The sequence below is a fragment of the Mustela putorius genome, unplaced genomic scaffold (genome assembly GCF_011764305.1).
Source record: "Mustela putorius furo isolate JIRA1106 unplaced genomic scaffold, ASM1176430v1.1 tig00003983_pilon_pilon_pilon, whole genome shotgun sequence".
Taxonomy (NCBI): Eukaryota; Metazoa; Chordata; class Mammalia; order Carnivora; family Mustelidae; genus Mustela; species Mustela putorius.
In genome coordinates this window covers 8953403-8968893 of record NW_025422123.1, presented here as the reverse complement: position 1 = coordinate 8968893, position 15491 = coordinate 8953403, and the positions used below count along the sequence as shown (strand labels likewise).

At 48.4% G+C, this 15491-nt stretch overlaps 1 protein-coding gene across 19 annotated transcripts in view; it reads left to right on the top strand.

Moving 5' to 3' along the window:
- The window catches only part of TRERF1 (transcriptional regulating factor 1), a 201787-nt gene that overhangs the window by 151710 nt on the left and 34586 nt on the right, over positions 1 to 15491 (top strand). For all 19 annotated transcript variants that reach the window (XM_013062255.2, XM_045071257.1, XM_013062245.2 and 16 more), the window contains 3 exons: positions 11145 to 12834; positions 14224 to 14270; positions 15139 to 15289. In XM_013062255.2, the coding sequence (XP_012917709.1) occupies positions 11404 to 12834; positions 14224 to 14270; positions 15139 to 15289 (1629 nt within the window). In that variant the 5' untranslated portion in view covers positions 11145 to 11403. The remainder of the gene's footprint in view (positions 1 to 11144; positions 12835 to 14223; positions 14271 to 15138; positions 15290 to 15491) is intronic.

The window sequence follows — 15491 nt, the reverse complement described above, 5'->3', positions numbered from 1 at the left end:
AGAGAACTTCCCAAGAACCTGGGGACCAGGAGCCCCTCTCATCTGGTGGAGGCCTCTGCACACCAGAGGACAAAGGAGACATCTTAGGCAGCCAAGCCACAGAGTCAAACCTTGGTCAGGGGGCTACGGGGTGACAGGAGGCTCCAGGTGGGCTGTGAGGCCCTCTGTCTGCTTCACAGAGCAAACACCTAGTTGGCACAGAGCCAGGCCTGAGGCCAAGGCTGGTCCCAGAGCTGACCAGGATGGGCCTCCAGCAGCCCTCAGGGCTGGCAAGGTTCGGGCATGAGCGGTGATGATGGGCTAGAGTCTAATCTACAGGGGTCTGGAGGAGGGAGCCCCTCAGGAAGTGCCTCTAGGAAGGCTTCCTGCCCCAGACACAGAGGTCCCTCTGGCTTGTTTCCTGACTCCCAGAATTTCCTCCAAAGTCTCAGACCTCTGAGCCAGAAAGGGCTAGGGGCATGCTTTTCTGCTTGTCTTAGCCCCCTAGTCATACAAGTGAGGAGCCCGGGAGCCGTGGCATTGCCGCAGGATGGGGCTGTGTTGCCGCTGCTGTTTACAGAATGCCCAGACGTAGCACTGACATCATAACCCGGGGAGCCCCCTGTCTGAAACGCGGCTAGGAGAGCCAAGAGAGACCCTCAGACACCGCCAGCACCAGGAATGCAAGGCACAATTATTTTACACACAAAGGAACATCACTGACTTTGTCACCCAATGAGCTGGAAGCTGTTTTCCAGAAAGAAGGGCGGTGTTTTCTCCAAGACACTGACCCCCATCTTTGAGACTTTGGGTGTCCAGTGGCATTTGTCTTCTATATCAACATCAGACCTTAAAGGCCATAGACCAAAGCCAAGCCAGCTGCTCCATTTGGGAACAGAAGCCCTGACTGGGCAGCCTACTTAGAGTCCTAAGGCAGGAGAGTCTACGGGCTGGTCTATCCCAGGAGGCAGAGCAGGCTGCTGCCCTTCTCATCCGCCCCTGCCAAGGAAGCCGGTCTGTACCACTGACCTGCTGGAGGCCCTCTTGGTGGCTGAGCCCAGGGTGCTGGATGTGGGGCTTGAGTCATAGGTAGGAGGAATAGAGCCCTCAGATGCTCCACTTGGGTTTTCTTAGATTTATAATTCACTTGGAGGCTAGAGGCAGAGTACAGGTGTCAGATCTACCCACCAACCAGCACCCCTTCAGTCCCTCTTCATCCCCCACACTTCCTAGGTGTCATCAGAACAGCTGGAGGGAATCTTCCATTCTCCCAGCCCTGCCCTGCCCTGCCCTGCCCTCCCCTGCCCTGTCCTGAACAGGGGGCTCTGGGCAGGGATGGGGATCCTTTCTTTGGCTGCAGTCCCACGTGTTGATTCACAAAGCCCACATCCTAGGTCCTCAGGGACAAGAGTGGTGGATCCTCCCTGTGACTCGAGGCCCAGCCCCTCTTCCAGTGTCCACCCTACAGAGATATCCACTCCATCCCCAACAGCAAGGGTCTGCCCACTGTGCCTCCTGGACCCTGGCTAGAGTCACCTCGCAACACTCCCCCAGGCCCTCCTCTTACTCCTCTTTGTAAAATTCCTTGGAGTCTTTTGGAAGCCCCACCCCAGACTATGAGGTTAAAGATGCAAGTTTTCAGGTTTTTATTCCCTAGCAGAGTCCTGGCACCATAGTTCCTTGGGGCTAGATGGTGTGAAAGAATATAAAGGATGGGCCGGGCACGGATGGCCTTCCATCAGCTGTAAACCCCTTGAGGGCAGCAGCTATGACTTGATCAGGTTTCTTGGCACAGGTACGGTCTTCGTTATAGTTGCTGATGGATTCTGAAATTCTCCTAGAACTCCTCCTTAGGAGAAACATGTTCTTATGTAGTAGTCACTGTTTGGGACCTCCTGTGTGGCTTGTTCGGGTGATCCCCCTGGCCTGCCTTCTCTTTGTGGACCTCTTGGCCGCATTGCCTGTCAACCGCCCCACCACCAGGAGTGGTCAGCTGTGGTTGGGAGGAGCCTTCCTGGAGCCCGTGTGGACCTCATCGCTGGCATTCCTGCCCCAGAATCTGATGCATCTCTCCCTTGAGATCTAAGGAGCCCTAAGTTTAGAGTATAAATTTTCTACGCTGTCCCCCATGACGCCTTCTCCCCAGGATGTAACTGACTTGCTCTGTGACAAACATGGATCTTACCAGGTGAATCTGAGCAGGTCCCACTCTGGTCTCCTGGAGCAGTTACATCATGGAGTCCTGGGGAGTCAGGAAGGGCTGGGCCACATCCATTCACGTCAGTTGCCGCCTCCTCCCTAACTTCTCTGTCCTAGGGGAGATAGACACCCCGTAGCAATCACTAAGCTGTGTGCATTCACCCCTGAACAGCTGTCCACTCTGCACATGAAATACTAATTAGATACTGCACCATTAATTTCAGCCTCTACAAGTTGATAAAAGATGAGGTAGGGATTTTATGTATTTCATTCAGGCTCCCTCTAGAAAAATTTGACTTTAATTATCTGGATACATACAAATGTGGCTGAGGTCCAGACAGGGTAAATGACTTGCCCGGGGTCACACAGTCAATATAGGCATAGCCGAGTCTTCTGTTTACTCCTCCAGTGCCCCTTTAATTGCACCGTATTCCCAGAGTCAAAGCCCATACTCCTAACGTCTCTACCTAGGTCTAGCCATTTGTGGAGGAAGGTGGTTTCCAAAAGTATATTCAGAAATATATCAACAAGGCACACTCAGACCATAGCTGCCTCCTCCAGGAAGCCATCCTAGATTCCTGTGATCCCTTATCTCCCTATATCCTTAGCATCCACATCCTTCAGGCCAGCTGGGGGGAGGGAGAGAAGAAATGGCATGAGGCAGTCACTGGGGGAAGACGGTGTTGATTCCCTGGTCGAGGACTACTGCTAGCCCAAAGGAATGAGCAATGACGGTGTGGGTCAGAAAGTGAAATAGCTCTGCCCACCCCCACCCCCCCGAAAATGAAATAGCTCCCATTGCCATTTACTGATGGTGACTGTCCATCGGAAGCACAATCCAAACTCCCATTTTGCAACTTCCTGGGCTATGTGTCAGGCTTCTTCCTGGTTCCTGGGCTTAGAATGATAATTGATGCCACAGGGTGAGTCCTAAAGAGGGAGCAATAAGTGTCCCTTGAAGCCCGAGGGAAGTCTTGGAAATCCTTCCACTGTGGGGAGTCATCAGAGACCCAGGACGGGGAGCAGCAGGCTACAAAGGAAAAGAGCAGACCAGTCACTCTGTGAGGGGGAACGGTGCTAATAGCCAGCACTGGAAACTCGTCTGCAGTCATTGGGTTACAGAATCATAAAATACCCACCGACTTTACTTAGAAGACTAATCAGAAAGTATTTAGAACAACAACATTGCTATAAAGGAGACCCTGAACCATGGGCCCACGCCTTGGAGAGCTGCCCTTGGCCTCTGCCTCCTCTGGGGAGCTGGGGAGAGAGTTGGAGTGAGAAGAATCCCAGGAGAACCCAAATGAAGCTCCTTTGACAGACCTGAGGGGAAGGCTTCCCCAAAACCCAAGCCAAGTCATTTGGGGGATTGTGTATACAGACTCTGAAGGATGACCCGGTGTCGGAAAAAGGGAAATCTTTTTGGTTTTTCTTTCTCCAACCAGCGGTGGTGGTCTGGCGGGAGCAGGGTGTTACCCCGGCTGAATTGTAAGCAAACAAGTCCCGCTGGGTCCTTGGCCAAAGTCAACTTCCTCCCTCTCTCTCTTTCTGGTTCAAAGGACAGTCCTTTTGGACAGATATCCTCCTTGCAGATTGTGCTCTGTCTCCTGGTGCTCCAGGCGGGGAGGGCGAGGGCTCAGACAGACTGGTAGGGACTTTGATGCATCAGAATGGGGGTCTGCAAACTTTGGCCAGGGCCAAACCCAGCCCACACCTGTGAGCTAAGGAAGCGTTTTTACATGTGGTCATGGTTGAAGAAAAGATCAAAAGAAGAACAGTAATATGTCTTGATATGAGGAAAAGATGTAAAATCCACATTTCCGTGTCCATAAATAAAGTTGTATCAGAACACAGCCATATATCATTTTATGGCTGCTTTCACGCTGCAGGTGGGAAGTTGTGTCCCAAGATCGTATGGCCCACAAACCTGAGAATATTTGCTAGCTGGTCCCGTACAGAAAACCTCCAGTGTAGAAAACTCTGTGCAGAGCCTTACTACCTATAGTATCCCAGCTGGGGCTGTAGGGCACCCAGCCCGAAACAGAGAATAAGAGACTACATCCCTGGCTCCGTGTCAGGGCTGAAGTACTCCCCGTCTCATCGGTTTGCCTCAGCGTATCGGTTCAATGAGCATTGATTGAGCTTCTGGGGACATAAGATGAGTAGGATGCTGTCCCTGCCTTAGAATGACAGGACAACCAGTGGACAGATGGGCATGGGAGCAGGTTGTGTGGCTCTCGTGCGTTGGGAGGAACGGAGAGGGCACCTCGGGTTCTGAGTCAGCCTTCATTTGTTGGTTCTACTCTGGAATCCCTGAGTTTTGCTCTAAGGAAGGAATTGATCCAAGGAATGTGAAAGTAGTAGTTCTGTTAATTAGTTCACGAGTGAAAAAGCTCCTGGTGCCAATTACCCAATAGGAAATGTTTTACATAATGAGGAAAGCAGTTACCTTATTAGAAAAATCATTAAGACTTGAACCCTGCGATGGTATTATGACAATTCTAGAAGATTGACTAATCCACCAAGAAGAACAGTTTTTAGGTTGTAAATGTATATTTAAGATACCTTTTGACAAGATGCTGAACTGTGGCATGCTATCCTCTTTGCAAAAGGCAAATGTTTCTAGAATACACAAGAATCTGAGTGATTATCCCAAGAGGGTTGGGCTGCTGGGTATCTGGGAATAGAGGCAAAAAGAAGACTTTTCATGCATACCTTTTAAAAAAATTTTTGCTCTAACTTTTCACTTTCTTTTTTTTTTTTTAAGATTTTATTTATTTATTTGACAGAGAGAGAGAGATCACAAGTAGGCAGAGAGGCAGGCAGAGAAAGAGGGGGAAGCAGGCTCCCTGCTGAGCAGAAAGTCTGATGCAGGGCTGGATCCCAGGACCCTGAGACCATGACCTGAGCCGAAGGCAGAAGCGCTTAACCCACCGAGCCACCCAGGCGCGCCCCCACTTTCTTTCTTTTTTAAAAAAAGATTTTATTTATTTATTTGACAGAAAGAGACACAATGGGACAGGGAACACAAGCAAGGGGAAGTGGGAGAGAGAGAAGCAGGTCCCTGCTGAGCAGAGAGCCTAACACGGAGCTCAATCCCAGGACTCTGGGATCATGACCTGAGCCAAAGGCAGACACTTAACAACTGAACTACCCAGGTGCCCCTCACTTTCTTTTTAAGCACTTATTTATTTGGGGGTAATTTTCACTCTTTTGTATACTGTTATGCCTTTTGAATTTTAAACCACATAAATATAGTTCCTATTTAAAATATATATGTATATATATATATATAAATGTATGCACATATGCAGAATACAAAGAATTTAAGTTCTTGGGGAAAATAAATAAATACAAATTTAAAAATCTATAAATTTAACATAAAATAGGGGCGTGTGGGTGGCTCAGTCGGTTAAGTGTCCACTTTTACCTCAGGTCATGATCTCGGGGCCCTGGGATTGAGCCCTGCATCCGTCCGGCTCCTAAGGTCACAGGGGCCATTTTCTCCCTCTCCCTCTGCCTTCTGTTCCCTCTGCTCATGCTCTCTTTTAAAAAATTAATTAACATAAATAGCACCTGGTTTTCCCACTACTTCGTTATATCTTCCTACGGAAGTCATTTTCCCCTCTCTTCCATTCAATGTATGATTCTTAAATGCCTGCCCCTGTAAACTGGGCACTATTTTCTGGGCCTTGGTGTCTAAATCTGTCACGTGGGGAGATTAGATGAGCTTTATTGCAGTCTTCAACCGGAGAGGGCATCAGACCCAACAGAGGGCTCGTTAAAACACGGACTGCTGTCCCCCAACCAAGTTGCTGATTCAGTGGATCTGGGTGTGGGCCAAGAGTTAACATTTATAGCAAGTTCCCATGTGATGCTTATGCTGCTGACCCAGGAACCACTTCTGACTTTGTAGGGTTCTGTACTTGTAAATAAACTACATTTCCAGTTCTGAAAATATTAGAGAATAAAGAATAGATTTCTGTAGCTGAGAACACAAAGCGGACACTTCAACAGAAGTAAAAGTATCTAGCTTCCATTCCACCCACAGGGGCACAGTGGAGGAACATGAAATCAGGTCATGGTCAGAATCTGGTGAGTTCCGATAAGTAATTCTTCCTGTGGGAGGTAACGAGGTGCAAAGCCTTTTGAGAAAAGTTACGTGGTGAGGTTTAAGCTAGGCAGGGCAGTGTTTCCACCAGGCCTAATGCCCACAGGATAACACTGCTAGAGGTCATTTTAAAGCCCCCACAGTTTATCCCTGCCTTACAAGTTCAGTCTGATCATCAGTGAGTTCCTGACTTGGACACCTGCCCCTGACTCCATGCTTTTATACACACTATTTCCTCAGCCAGAATACCCTTCCTGGTCCTCTCATCTCTGTATAAACCCTATTGGTCCATCAACACCCAGGTAAATCTGACTGTTCTCCATAAGAACTTAACATTCATTCCCCCTACACTGAGCATCTTTTTCTGCTGATAACAATTCAGCGGGAAACTTGATCATTGTTCTGTTTTGTTTTGTTTTGTTTTTTCATTCATCAGTTCATTAATTCAATAAATATTATTCCTCCTTCAACAAATCCTTACTGGAGGGGCTACCATATGTTGGGCATTGTGGTAGGCTTTGGGAATAGGATCAGAGGCAAAAATGGACGTGGCCCCAGCTCTAATAAAGAGAAATCCATTAATTAAATAGTGGTACTGGTGGAAGTACAATTATGGACTAAGAAGAGTGGTTTGAAAGAAAGGAACGTGTAAGAAATGACCCTGATGTTTACTTGTGGCTGGGATCAGGATAGACTTCCTTGAGAAATATAGCCTGAGCTGACTGACATTTGAATGAAGGATGCCCAGGACGTCACTAGATGAAGAGAGTATAGGAAGAGGAACAACTTCCCAAATTAGGGGTGTGGGGGACACACCAGCAGCATGTGCAAAGGTCCTGTGGTGGGTGACAATGTGGCAGCTTCAAGAAACTGAGAGAAGACCAGAATGGCTTGGGGTGGTGGGATGGGAAGGGGGTAGAGAACAAAGGAAAGAGAAATACATCACCAGACTGGGACAGACTGCTGTGCCAAATTGGCCTTGTTCATGATTTTAATTTTTAACCTGGGAGCACTAAAATGACATCAAAGAATTTTGAACAGTGATGGGATTGGAGTTATATTTGAAAAGTTCATTGTGTTGCTGCTGTCTGGAGCATAGACAAGACCAAAAGCAGGGAGATGGGTTGGAAGGCTATTGGGATGGTCTGGAAGACAAATGAGGTGTCTTGGATTAAGGTGATAGTAGTGGAACAGGGAAAATGGATGCAGTTAAGAAAGCATGAGGAGGTAAATGGATAGGTTGTGAGGCTGGTTAAGAGAGAGGGAGGAGTTGAGGGCAAGAGTTTAGAGGAGCATCTATTCTGGGGAATACGATGTCGCCTTTGCCTTTGAACATGGAAGTAGAATTTGGGGTAGGCAGCTGGAGTAGGCAGACCCTCTGGGCTGGGAGTAATGACTGGGAGTCAGCAAGGTATAGTGGTGAATAGGGATGTCAAGGAGGAGAGCTTGTGCGAGGAAAGAAGGGGTATCTCTTCAGACTGGGTCATAAGCCCCTGAAGGAGACTCCCTTCCCACTGGCACCACAGGGGCTGTTTTTCTTGTTTCTCCCTTGGTTCTGCTTACCATCATCTAAGTTCAGGTCTTTCTTAGGTCTCATCTGGATGCAGCAAGAGCCTACTAAAATTCTCAAGTTTTAATATGCACGTGAATCACTTAGGGGTCTTGATAAAATGGAGATGATGTTTCAGTAGATGAGGGCTGAAGCCTGAGAATCTGAATTTTTAACAAGCTCTCAGGTGATACGGACAGCCTTTTCTTTTCTTTTCTTTTTTAAAGATTTTATTCATTATTTGACAGAAAGAGAGATCACAAGTAGACAGAGAGGCAGGCAGAGAGAGAGGGGAAGCAGACTCCCTGCTGAGCAGACAGCCCAATGTGGGGCTCGATCCCAGGACCCTGAGATCATGACCTAAGCCGAAGGCAGAGGTTTTAACCCATTGAGCCACCCAGGTGCCCCCGGACCACCTTTTCAATGAGGGGATCGAGTCTCACCCTGCTTCTGAAGCTCAGGGCCATCCAGCCCAGCATCATCATGCCACTGCTGGGAGGCCTTCAGCAGCCATTCACGGTTAAATTCAGGATTTGCTCCGGCTCTCCTTGGCCACCATGGTTTCCTCCCACTGCTTCCCTTCATCCACCCTTCATTCTACCAAGCCAAACCAAATCCCTTGCTCTGAATTTGTCCCTCTCTATCATGCAGAAAGGGACAGAGACCAACTCAGTCTAGCTCCCGGTTGGAGGGGGCTACTATAATGGTCTCCACACTTTGTGGCTTAAAATCCCGCATAAAAGGATATGGTAAATATAATGACCCACTCACATATTTTCAAGTTTACCTCTACATTTTTTATCATACATTTGCAGAAGATGCAAGTTCCAGCATATTACCAACATTGATATTTTTAAGTAAAACCATGACATCACTGTTTTAAATTTATCCACTGGAATCCAAGCACCATAGACATTCAATATCCCCCATCATCCATTTTTAAAATGCACAGACATCCTCTTCACTAATAGTCAGTGTTCCTTTTTCTTCTTGAAATTTTATTTCGGTTCACTTGCCCTGTGGAATTTTATCCTAATGGAATATATGTAATCCATCTTATGCTTAAAACTCTCTCGTTTGTTCCCTATCATGTTTCTCCATAACAATTTTATATGAAATTAAAACCTCTTTAATTTCCTGAAATCATAAAGCTCTAAGTATTGACATTTTCTTATTTGAGTTATTGATAAAAATTATTGATAGGAGACAATTAATCAAAATAACATAAATGTATTGCTAATTTGGATAAATATTTAATAAACATAAAACCTAAAATTACATTGAAGATGCATCTCTTGGTGGGATGGTAATGCTGGATGACTTTTTAAAACAAATCTTTTTATTGATTTACGACAGACATGCCTATATATGACCAGAACCTACAGCTTGAATTAGCCGATTGAGCGCACTCGTACCGTTATCACCACGTCCAGAAATAGAATATTGCTGGCCTTGGGTTATTTGTTCAGTTTGTTTTTAAATCCTTGGAAGAATATTACGCTTGGTAGGAGATATGAGACAGGTGCCAACACTGATTGCATTTCTGTTTTTCATTCATCTGTATGTAAGCACTGTATATCCTCATTCGCGTGAACGGATGGAAGTTTTGGTAAAACAGGATCACTCAGTTCTTGATCTGCTTCTGAGTTCTATACCAAAAATCACATAGTGATCTATCACTAACAATTAGACTTTAATTACTTTTATTAGGTTTTCCTAAGGGGGAAAAAGAGAATTGGAAACCACCCAGCGTCAAAGCAGATACACTACTCTTTTATTAGAGTTGCTTGTTTTCTAGATGTCCTTTCATATGGTGGCCAGGGGGGTTTTACTGGGTAATAAGCCCTGTTCAGATTTGGGATGAGGTCATGCCTATTGAATAAATCCTCCAAAATGAAATTCCTTGATTGAAGGATGTTGAATACATTTGAATTTTAATGTTAATATTTGACTTTTGATAGCTATTAATGAATTGTGCTCTGCAGGATTACATCAATTTATATTCTTACCAACATTGTGAGTGCCATTTTCCCTAGCACTCTGATAAAAAGGTGCGTTATCAAACTATTGGATGTATTTTCAATCTGTCAGGTGAATCTGATTGGTAACTCAGAGACCTTTTAATACCTAGATTATTACGAACAAGTTTGGCTGAATTTCCATGTGTTTAGGAATTCTTTCTCTTTCATTTGAGAAATCTTTCCATATTGTTTTCATATTTTCTATTGGGATAGTGACGTTTTCTTATTGATTTCTCGGAGCATGTATGAATTAAAGAGCTTAGCTTTAAAAAAAAAAAAAGATTTGAGACAACGTGAGTAAAAGGTCTGTCTTTCCTTTTGGAAGGGAGGAGGGCAGTTGTGAGAGTGCAAGTTTAAAATGTCAACTTGCACCTTCATCACTATTCGGTTCTAGAAAATAGCTTCTATGGAAGTTTGAGGCTGTCGGAGTTTAGAGGAAGAAAGAGTTTTTCTTAAAACTTGGAGTGCATGTGTGTAGTGCTTGGAAAGTCTTCATGTACTCCCGGGGGTTTACAGACCCCAGTTAGAAGTCCCCTAAAAAAACTATCTGACTCAAACCAGACTAAACCTGTCTCCCCAGATGGCCTAGTTCATGGTTCTAAGACTTGTCCTGGTATGGTTTTTCATGCCAGATCAACCCTGTTTGGAGATGTTTGCCTGAGTGGGGACCTCAGAAAGCAGGGAACCTTGGTAACTGGACCGGCGAACTAATATGTGCCGTACTCCTCCTTGACACTTTCTCCAGTTCTGTTCTTACCCAGCATAAGCTCTCCGGTCTGAGTTCCCATATCTGTTATTTTACCTTTTTATTATGCGCATCCTTCCTCCTTAAATGTTCTTTCCACCATAAACACCTCAAGAGCTGGCCCATGTTGCAATCATTCCCTGGCATTGTGCCTTATGCTTAGTAGGTGTCTAGTAAGTATGTGTTGAGCAGAAAAGTTGATAAATGAATGCCTTGACCTTCTGCGCATCCCCTGCAGGTCCTAGAATAGGGCCGAGCCTCCAAAGAATGGAGGAATTAATCAGTGAGCAAAAAACAATGAATTAACAAATCAATGAACTAATGAGCCATTGAACAAAGGCTGGAAAGTAAGAGAGTTCTGTCTCCCACGAGGGCCCATAGCTGCAGAATTAGTGTAAAGTGTGGTCAGTGTATGAAACAGGCTATTTTGAATCAAGTCTTCTGTTTTGTATTAAATTCTGATTGGTTGGGGTAGATGTCCTTGTTCATGTGGAGCATCCGAGTAAATCTGGTCCTGTGCTTTTGTACCTTGTCTTACAGGTGTGCACGACATCTGTGCCCCACGGTGGTGTTCGGTCCATACCTCAGCCCCCGTGACAATGTCAAGCCCCCCTCCCTGCACATGAGTGGTACAGGCCCACAGGAACATCTGGCTGCAGCCACGTTCACAGACATGTCAGCCGTGGAATAGTGTGGACACCTTCTCTCAGCTTCTCAGGGTTTCAGTCCTTTTGGGTTTTGTTTCATTGACCTTTTTTTATGGTTTTGTGGCTGGACGTTCCCAGCCAAGGCAGGCGCCATGGGGGATCAGCAACTCTACAAGACCAATCACGTGGCCCACGGTGGTGAGAACCTTTTCTACCAACAGCCACCGCTTGGCATCCATGGTGGGCTGAACCACAACTATGGGAATACAGTCACAGGGGCTGGATTGGAGGCCCCTCAGGCATCACCCCTCTCCCCCCACTTCCCTCAAGATACTCGGGATGGTCTAGGCTTGCCTGTTGGTTCCAAAAACCTAGGCCAAGTGGATACCTCGAGGCAGGGAGGGTGGGGAGGTCACACTGGGCCTGGCAACCACGTCCAGCTACGCAGCAACCTGACCAACTCAAACATGATGTGGGGGACCCCGGCCCAGCCTGAGCCCGCCGATGGCTACCAGTATACCTACTCCCAGGCCAGTGAGATCCGCACCCAGAAACTCACCAGCGGTGTCCTGCACAAGCTAGACTCCTTCACCCAGGTGTTCGCCAACCAAAACCTGCGAATTCAGGTCAACAATATGGCCCAGGTGCTGCACACCCAGTCGGCAGTGATGGACGGGGCCCCTGACAGTGCCCTCCGCCAGTTGTTGTCCCAGAAGCCCATGGAGCCCCCGGCGCCGGCTCTTCCTGCTCGCTACCAGCAGGTGCCCCAGCAGGCTCACCCCGCTTTCCCCGGCGGCCTGTCCAAACCAGCCCTGCAGGTGGGGCCACATGCCGGCCAGGGGCACCTGTACTATGACTACCAGCAGCCGCTGGCCCAGATGCCGGTGCAGGGAGGACAGCCGCTGCAGGCCCCCCCGATGCTGTCGCAGCACATGCAGCAGATGCAGCAGCAGCAGTATTACCCGCCGCAGCCGCAGCAGGCTGGGCAGCAGCCTCTATCCCTGCAGGAAATGCAGCAGCCGCAGCAGCAGAGCCGCCCGCAGCAGCCGCAGCAGCAGCAGCAACAGCAGCTGCAGCTGCAGCAGCGGCAGGGTCCGATGCAGATACCTCAGTATTACCAGCCCCAGCCCGTGATGCAGCACTTGCAAGAACAGCCGCAGCAACAGCCGCCGCAGATGCACCTGCAGCCCCCCTCTTATCACAGGGACGCCCACCAGTACGGCCCGGAGCAGGCGCACGCCGTCCAGCTGATCCAGCTGGGCTCCGTACCCCAGTACTACTACCAGGAGCCCCAGCAGCCCTACGGCCACCACGTCTGCCAGCAGAGCCACCTGCCCCAGCACCAGCAGCGCGAGGACAGTCAGCCCAAGACGTACCCGGGCGACAGGCAGGCCCAGGCCGTGCTGAGCTCCCACGGCGACCTGGGGCCTCCCGACGCAGGAATGGGAGACCCGGCAAGCTCAGACCTGAACCGGCTTGGCGGGGCCCTCCCCCACCGGCCGCTGCTGTCCCCCAGCGGGATCCACCTCAACAACATGGGGTCTCAGCACCAGCAGCTGTCTCCCAGTGCCCTGTGGCCCCAGGTATTCTCAGAGCGGGAGCATCTCTGGGTCCCTCTGTGTGCCACTGCTCTGGCAAGAGCCGAGTCTAGGCAGCACCCAACCCTCTCGCAGCCCCTCCCGGGCTTTTGTTCTCTGTTCACACCGCGAACGTTAATGTTCACACATGCCAGACGCTGTCTGTGCTAGGCACAGGGAACACAGAATCAATTTCAACACAGCCCTCTGCCCGCTGAGCTTGAGCTTGCTGCAGAGGGGGCCAGTACCGGGCCTGAATGATGCATGTAGCGGTCAAGCCTGAGTTGGGCCCAGGGACCACACAGGGAAGGCATCTGGTCCCCTTAGTTCTGAATCCTCGGGGAATTCCCATGAAATTGTTCCCTCTTTGGGAAGACCACATTATGACAGCATTTCTCCTAGTATATTGCTCAGACCAGGAAGACCATAGAATTTTTAATAGGAATGGCTGAGGGGTGTGGGTTCTCCAGATCAATACATCTGAGGGTCTCCTACTGTGAATCAGGTTGCAATGCTGAGGGGCTTCTCAGAGCCATTAATATGCTAACGAGCACTGAGACTCTCCCAGAGGGGATATCTCGGCTAGCTTCAGAGATGAGAATCTTAGCTGCCCTCAGGATCCGGGCAGGTAAAGGGAGTAAGCAAAGTGGCTTGTTAGGAGATAATGGGGAGTGGTGCCCACTGTGGTGGCCTAGAGCACAAATGCCCCATCTGATGGCGTCTGCAAGGCTATGGGCCAAGGTTGTTATTAACCCTTGATTGTTTCCCAAATGTAGTTGCCACAAAACAGCCTCCTGTGTGCTGGGCACTGTCGAGGCCTTGGCATGTTCCAGGTGCTACAGTCATGTGACAACAGCTCAGGGGAGAAAGAGGCCAGAATAGATAGAGACAGGGCTCTGATGGAGGCTGTAGATGAGCTTCACTTGACTCTGTCTTGCTTGAAACCCAGGCCCAGTAGTAATGGAGAGCCGTTATGAATATAAGAATAAGGTGACATGGCCAGTGCTGACATGACAAGCAGGAGGTCTCTGGGCATGCTGCTGTGTCGTCTGGCTCTCTGTTCTATGTCTTTTGGAAATGAAGCCTGTCTGTGCACACGGTGGTGGACAGGGAGAAAAGGGGGTATTGAGGCAGTGGATTGAATCCTGGTGGGCTGGGGGCTGGTGGCAACTCCTGGAGTGGATCTGTTACCAGGTTGGGGGGCTGAAGGAAGCCCGGGAAAGAAGTGTCAGGTGCTCCAGCATCTGGACATGAACTGCTGGCCGCTGTGAGCTTGAGGAAGTATTCTAGAAAGTGCAGGTCCTGGGGTTCCCTTAGCTCAAAGACTTCTCCCAGTAGAAATACACTTTTTTTCTCTTTCTTCTTTCTTCCCATGTCCTGCATGGATTAAATTAGATGCACCTACCTGATGGCAGAGCCCAGCCAGGGTCCCCGGAGTCAAGGTAGGATGGATGCAAGAAGGCATGTTGGCATTTGGGGAGGTTTTCCTGGGTTGTCTCTCCAGACTCATTTTCAAATTCAAAGTCAGTTTTCTGAAGAAGTTTATAATAATAATAGCAGCTATTGTGTCTGAGCATTTACTGTGTGCTAAGCACACTATATTTTGTGTAATAAAGCAACCCAGTAGGGGTAGGTAGGATTACCATGTGCCTAGCACGTAGTAAGAGCTCAATCATTCTTGGCTTTATTCCAATGGCCTTACAAATGAGAAAACAGGCTCAGAGACTTGGAGTTGTACATCAAGTAAGTGGCAATACTGGAATTGAGTCCTGACGCCACATTCTCTCCCCTGCTCAGTCAGTCAATATTCACTGGGTACCTACTGCGTGCCAGGCATAGAGCTAAGCTTGGAGAATGCAGCAGTAAATAGTACAGACTTGTTTTCCCCCATCATGGGCATGGTAAATTCTTAGCCAGAACCTGATAAAATGCTAAGACATGTAAGTCTGGAGGCTAAGCAAGGGGACTTAGACGCATGTCTCTAAGGGAATGCTTAGAGGCCACTTGAGCTGACTCTAGAAAGATAACAGGCCAGAGGTGAAAAAAACCTAGCACTTGATGGCTTAGAATGAAGGATATTTTATTCAACTCCCACATGATTTTGAGTAAGCCTTTTCCCGCTCTTGAGCCTCAGTTTTCCGCCTGTAAAGTGGGCTTAGTTCTCTGAAGGGTACTGGGATAATACAAGTGGGGCCATGGGAGCATTGAGTGAATGAAATGGGTTCACTGTGGGGTGTGAGGTCTTGTGATAAGTCACCCTTCCTCTTTATCAATATGTGTGTCCTCTCATTTGTCCCTACCCTTGAGCAGTGGCCAATCAAAAGGAGTGTTTGGGGAGCAGTTTGATGCCAAGAACAAATTGACGTGCTCCATCTGCCTGAAGGAATTCAAGAGCCTACCTGCCCTGAACGGCCACATGCGGTCCCATGGGGGAATGAGAGCCTCCCCCAGCCTCAAACAGGTTAGCAGGAGCCAGCGCCCAGCCCTTCCCAGGCCATGTGTTGCTTGCTTTGCTTTGCTGCCATCAGAGAGTAATGGGACCCCCAGGTGGGCACCCAGGAAGGCACTGTCCTTCCCTTAAAGCTTTGCCACTAGGAGCCAGCCAGGTCAAACAGACCCCGCTTCCACTGGTTTCGTGAACAAGGGTCAAAAACAGAGGCTAG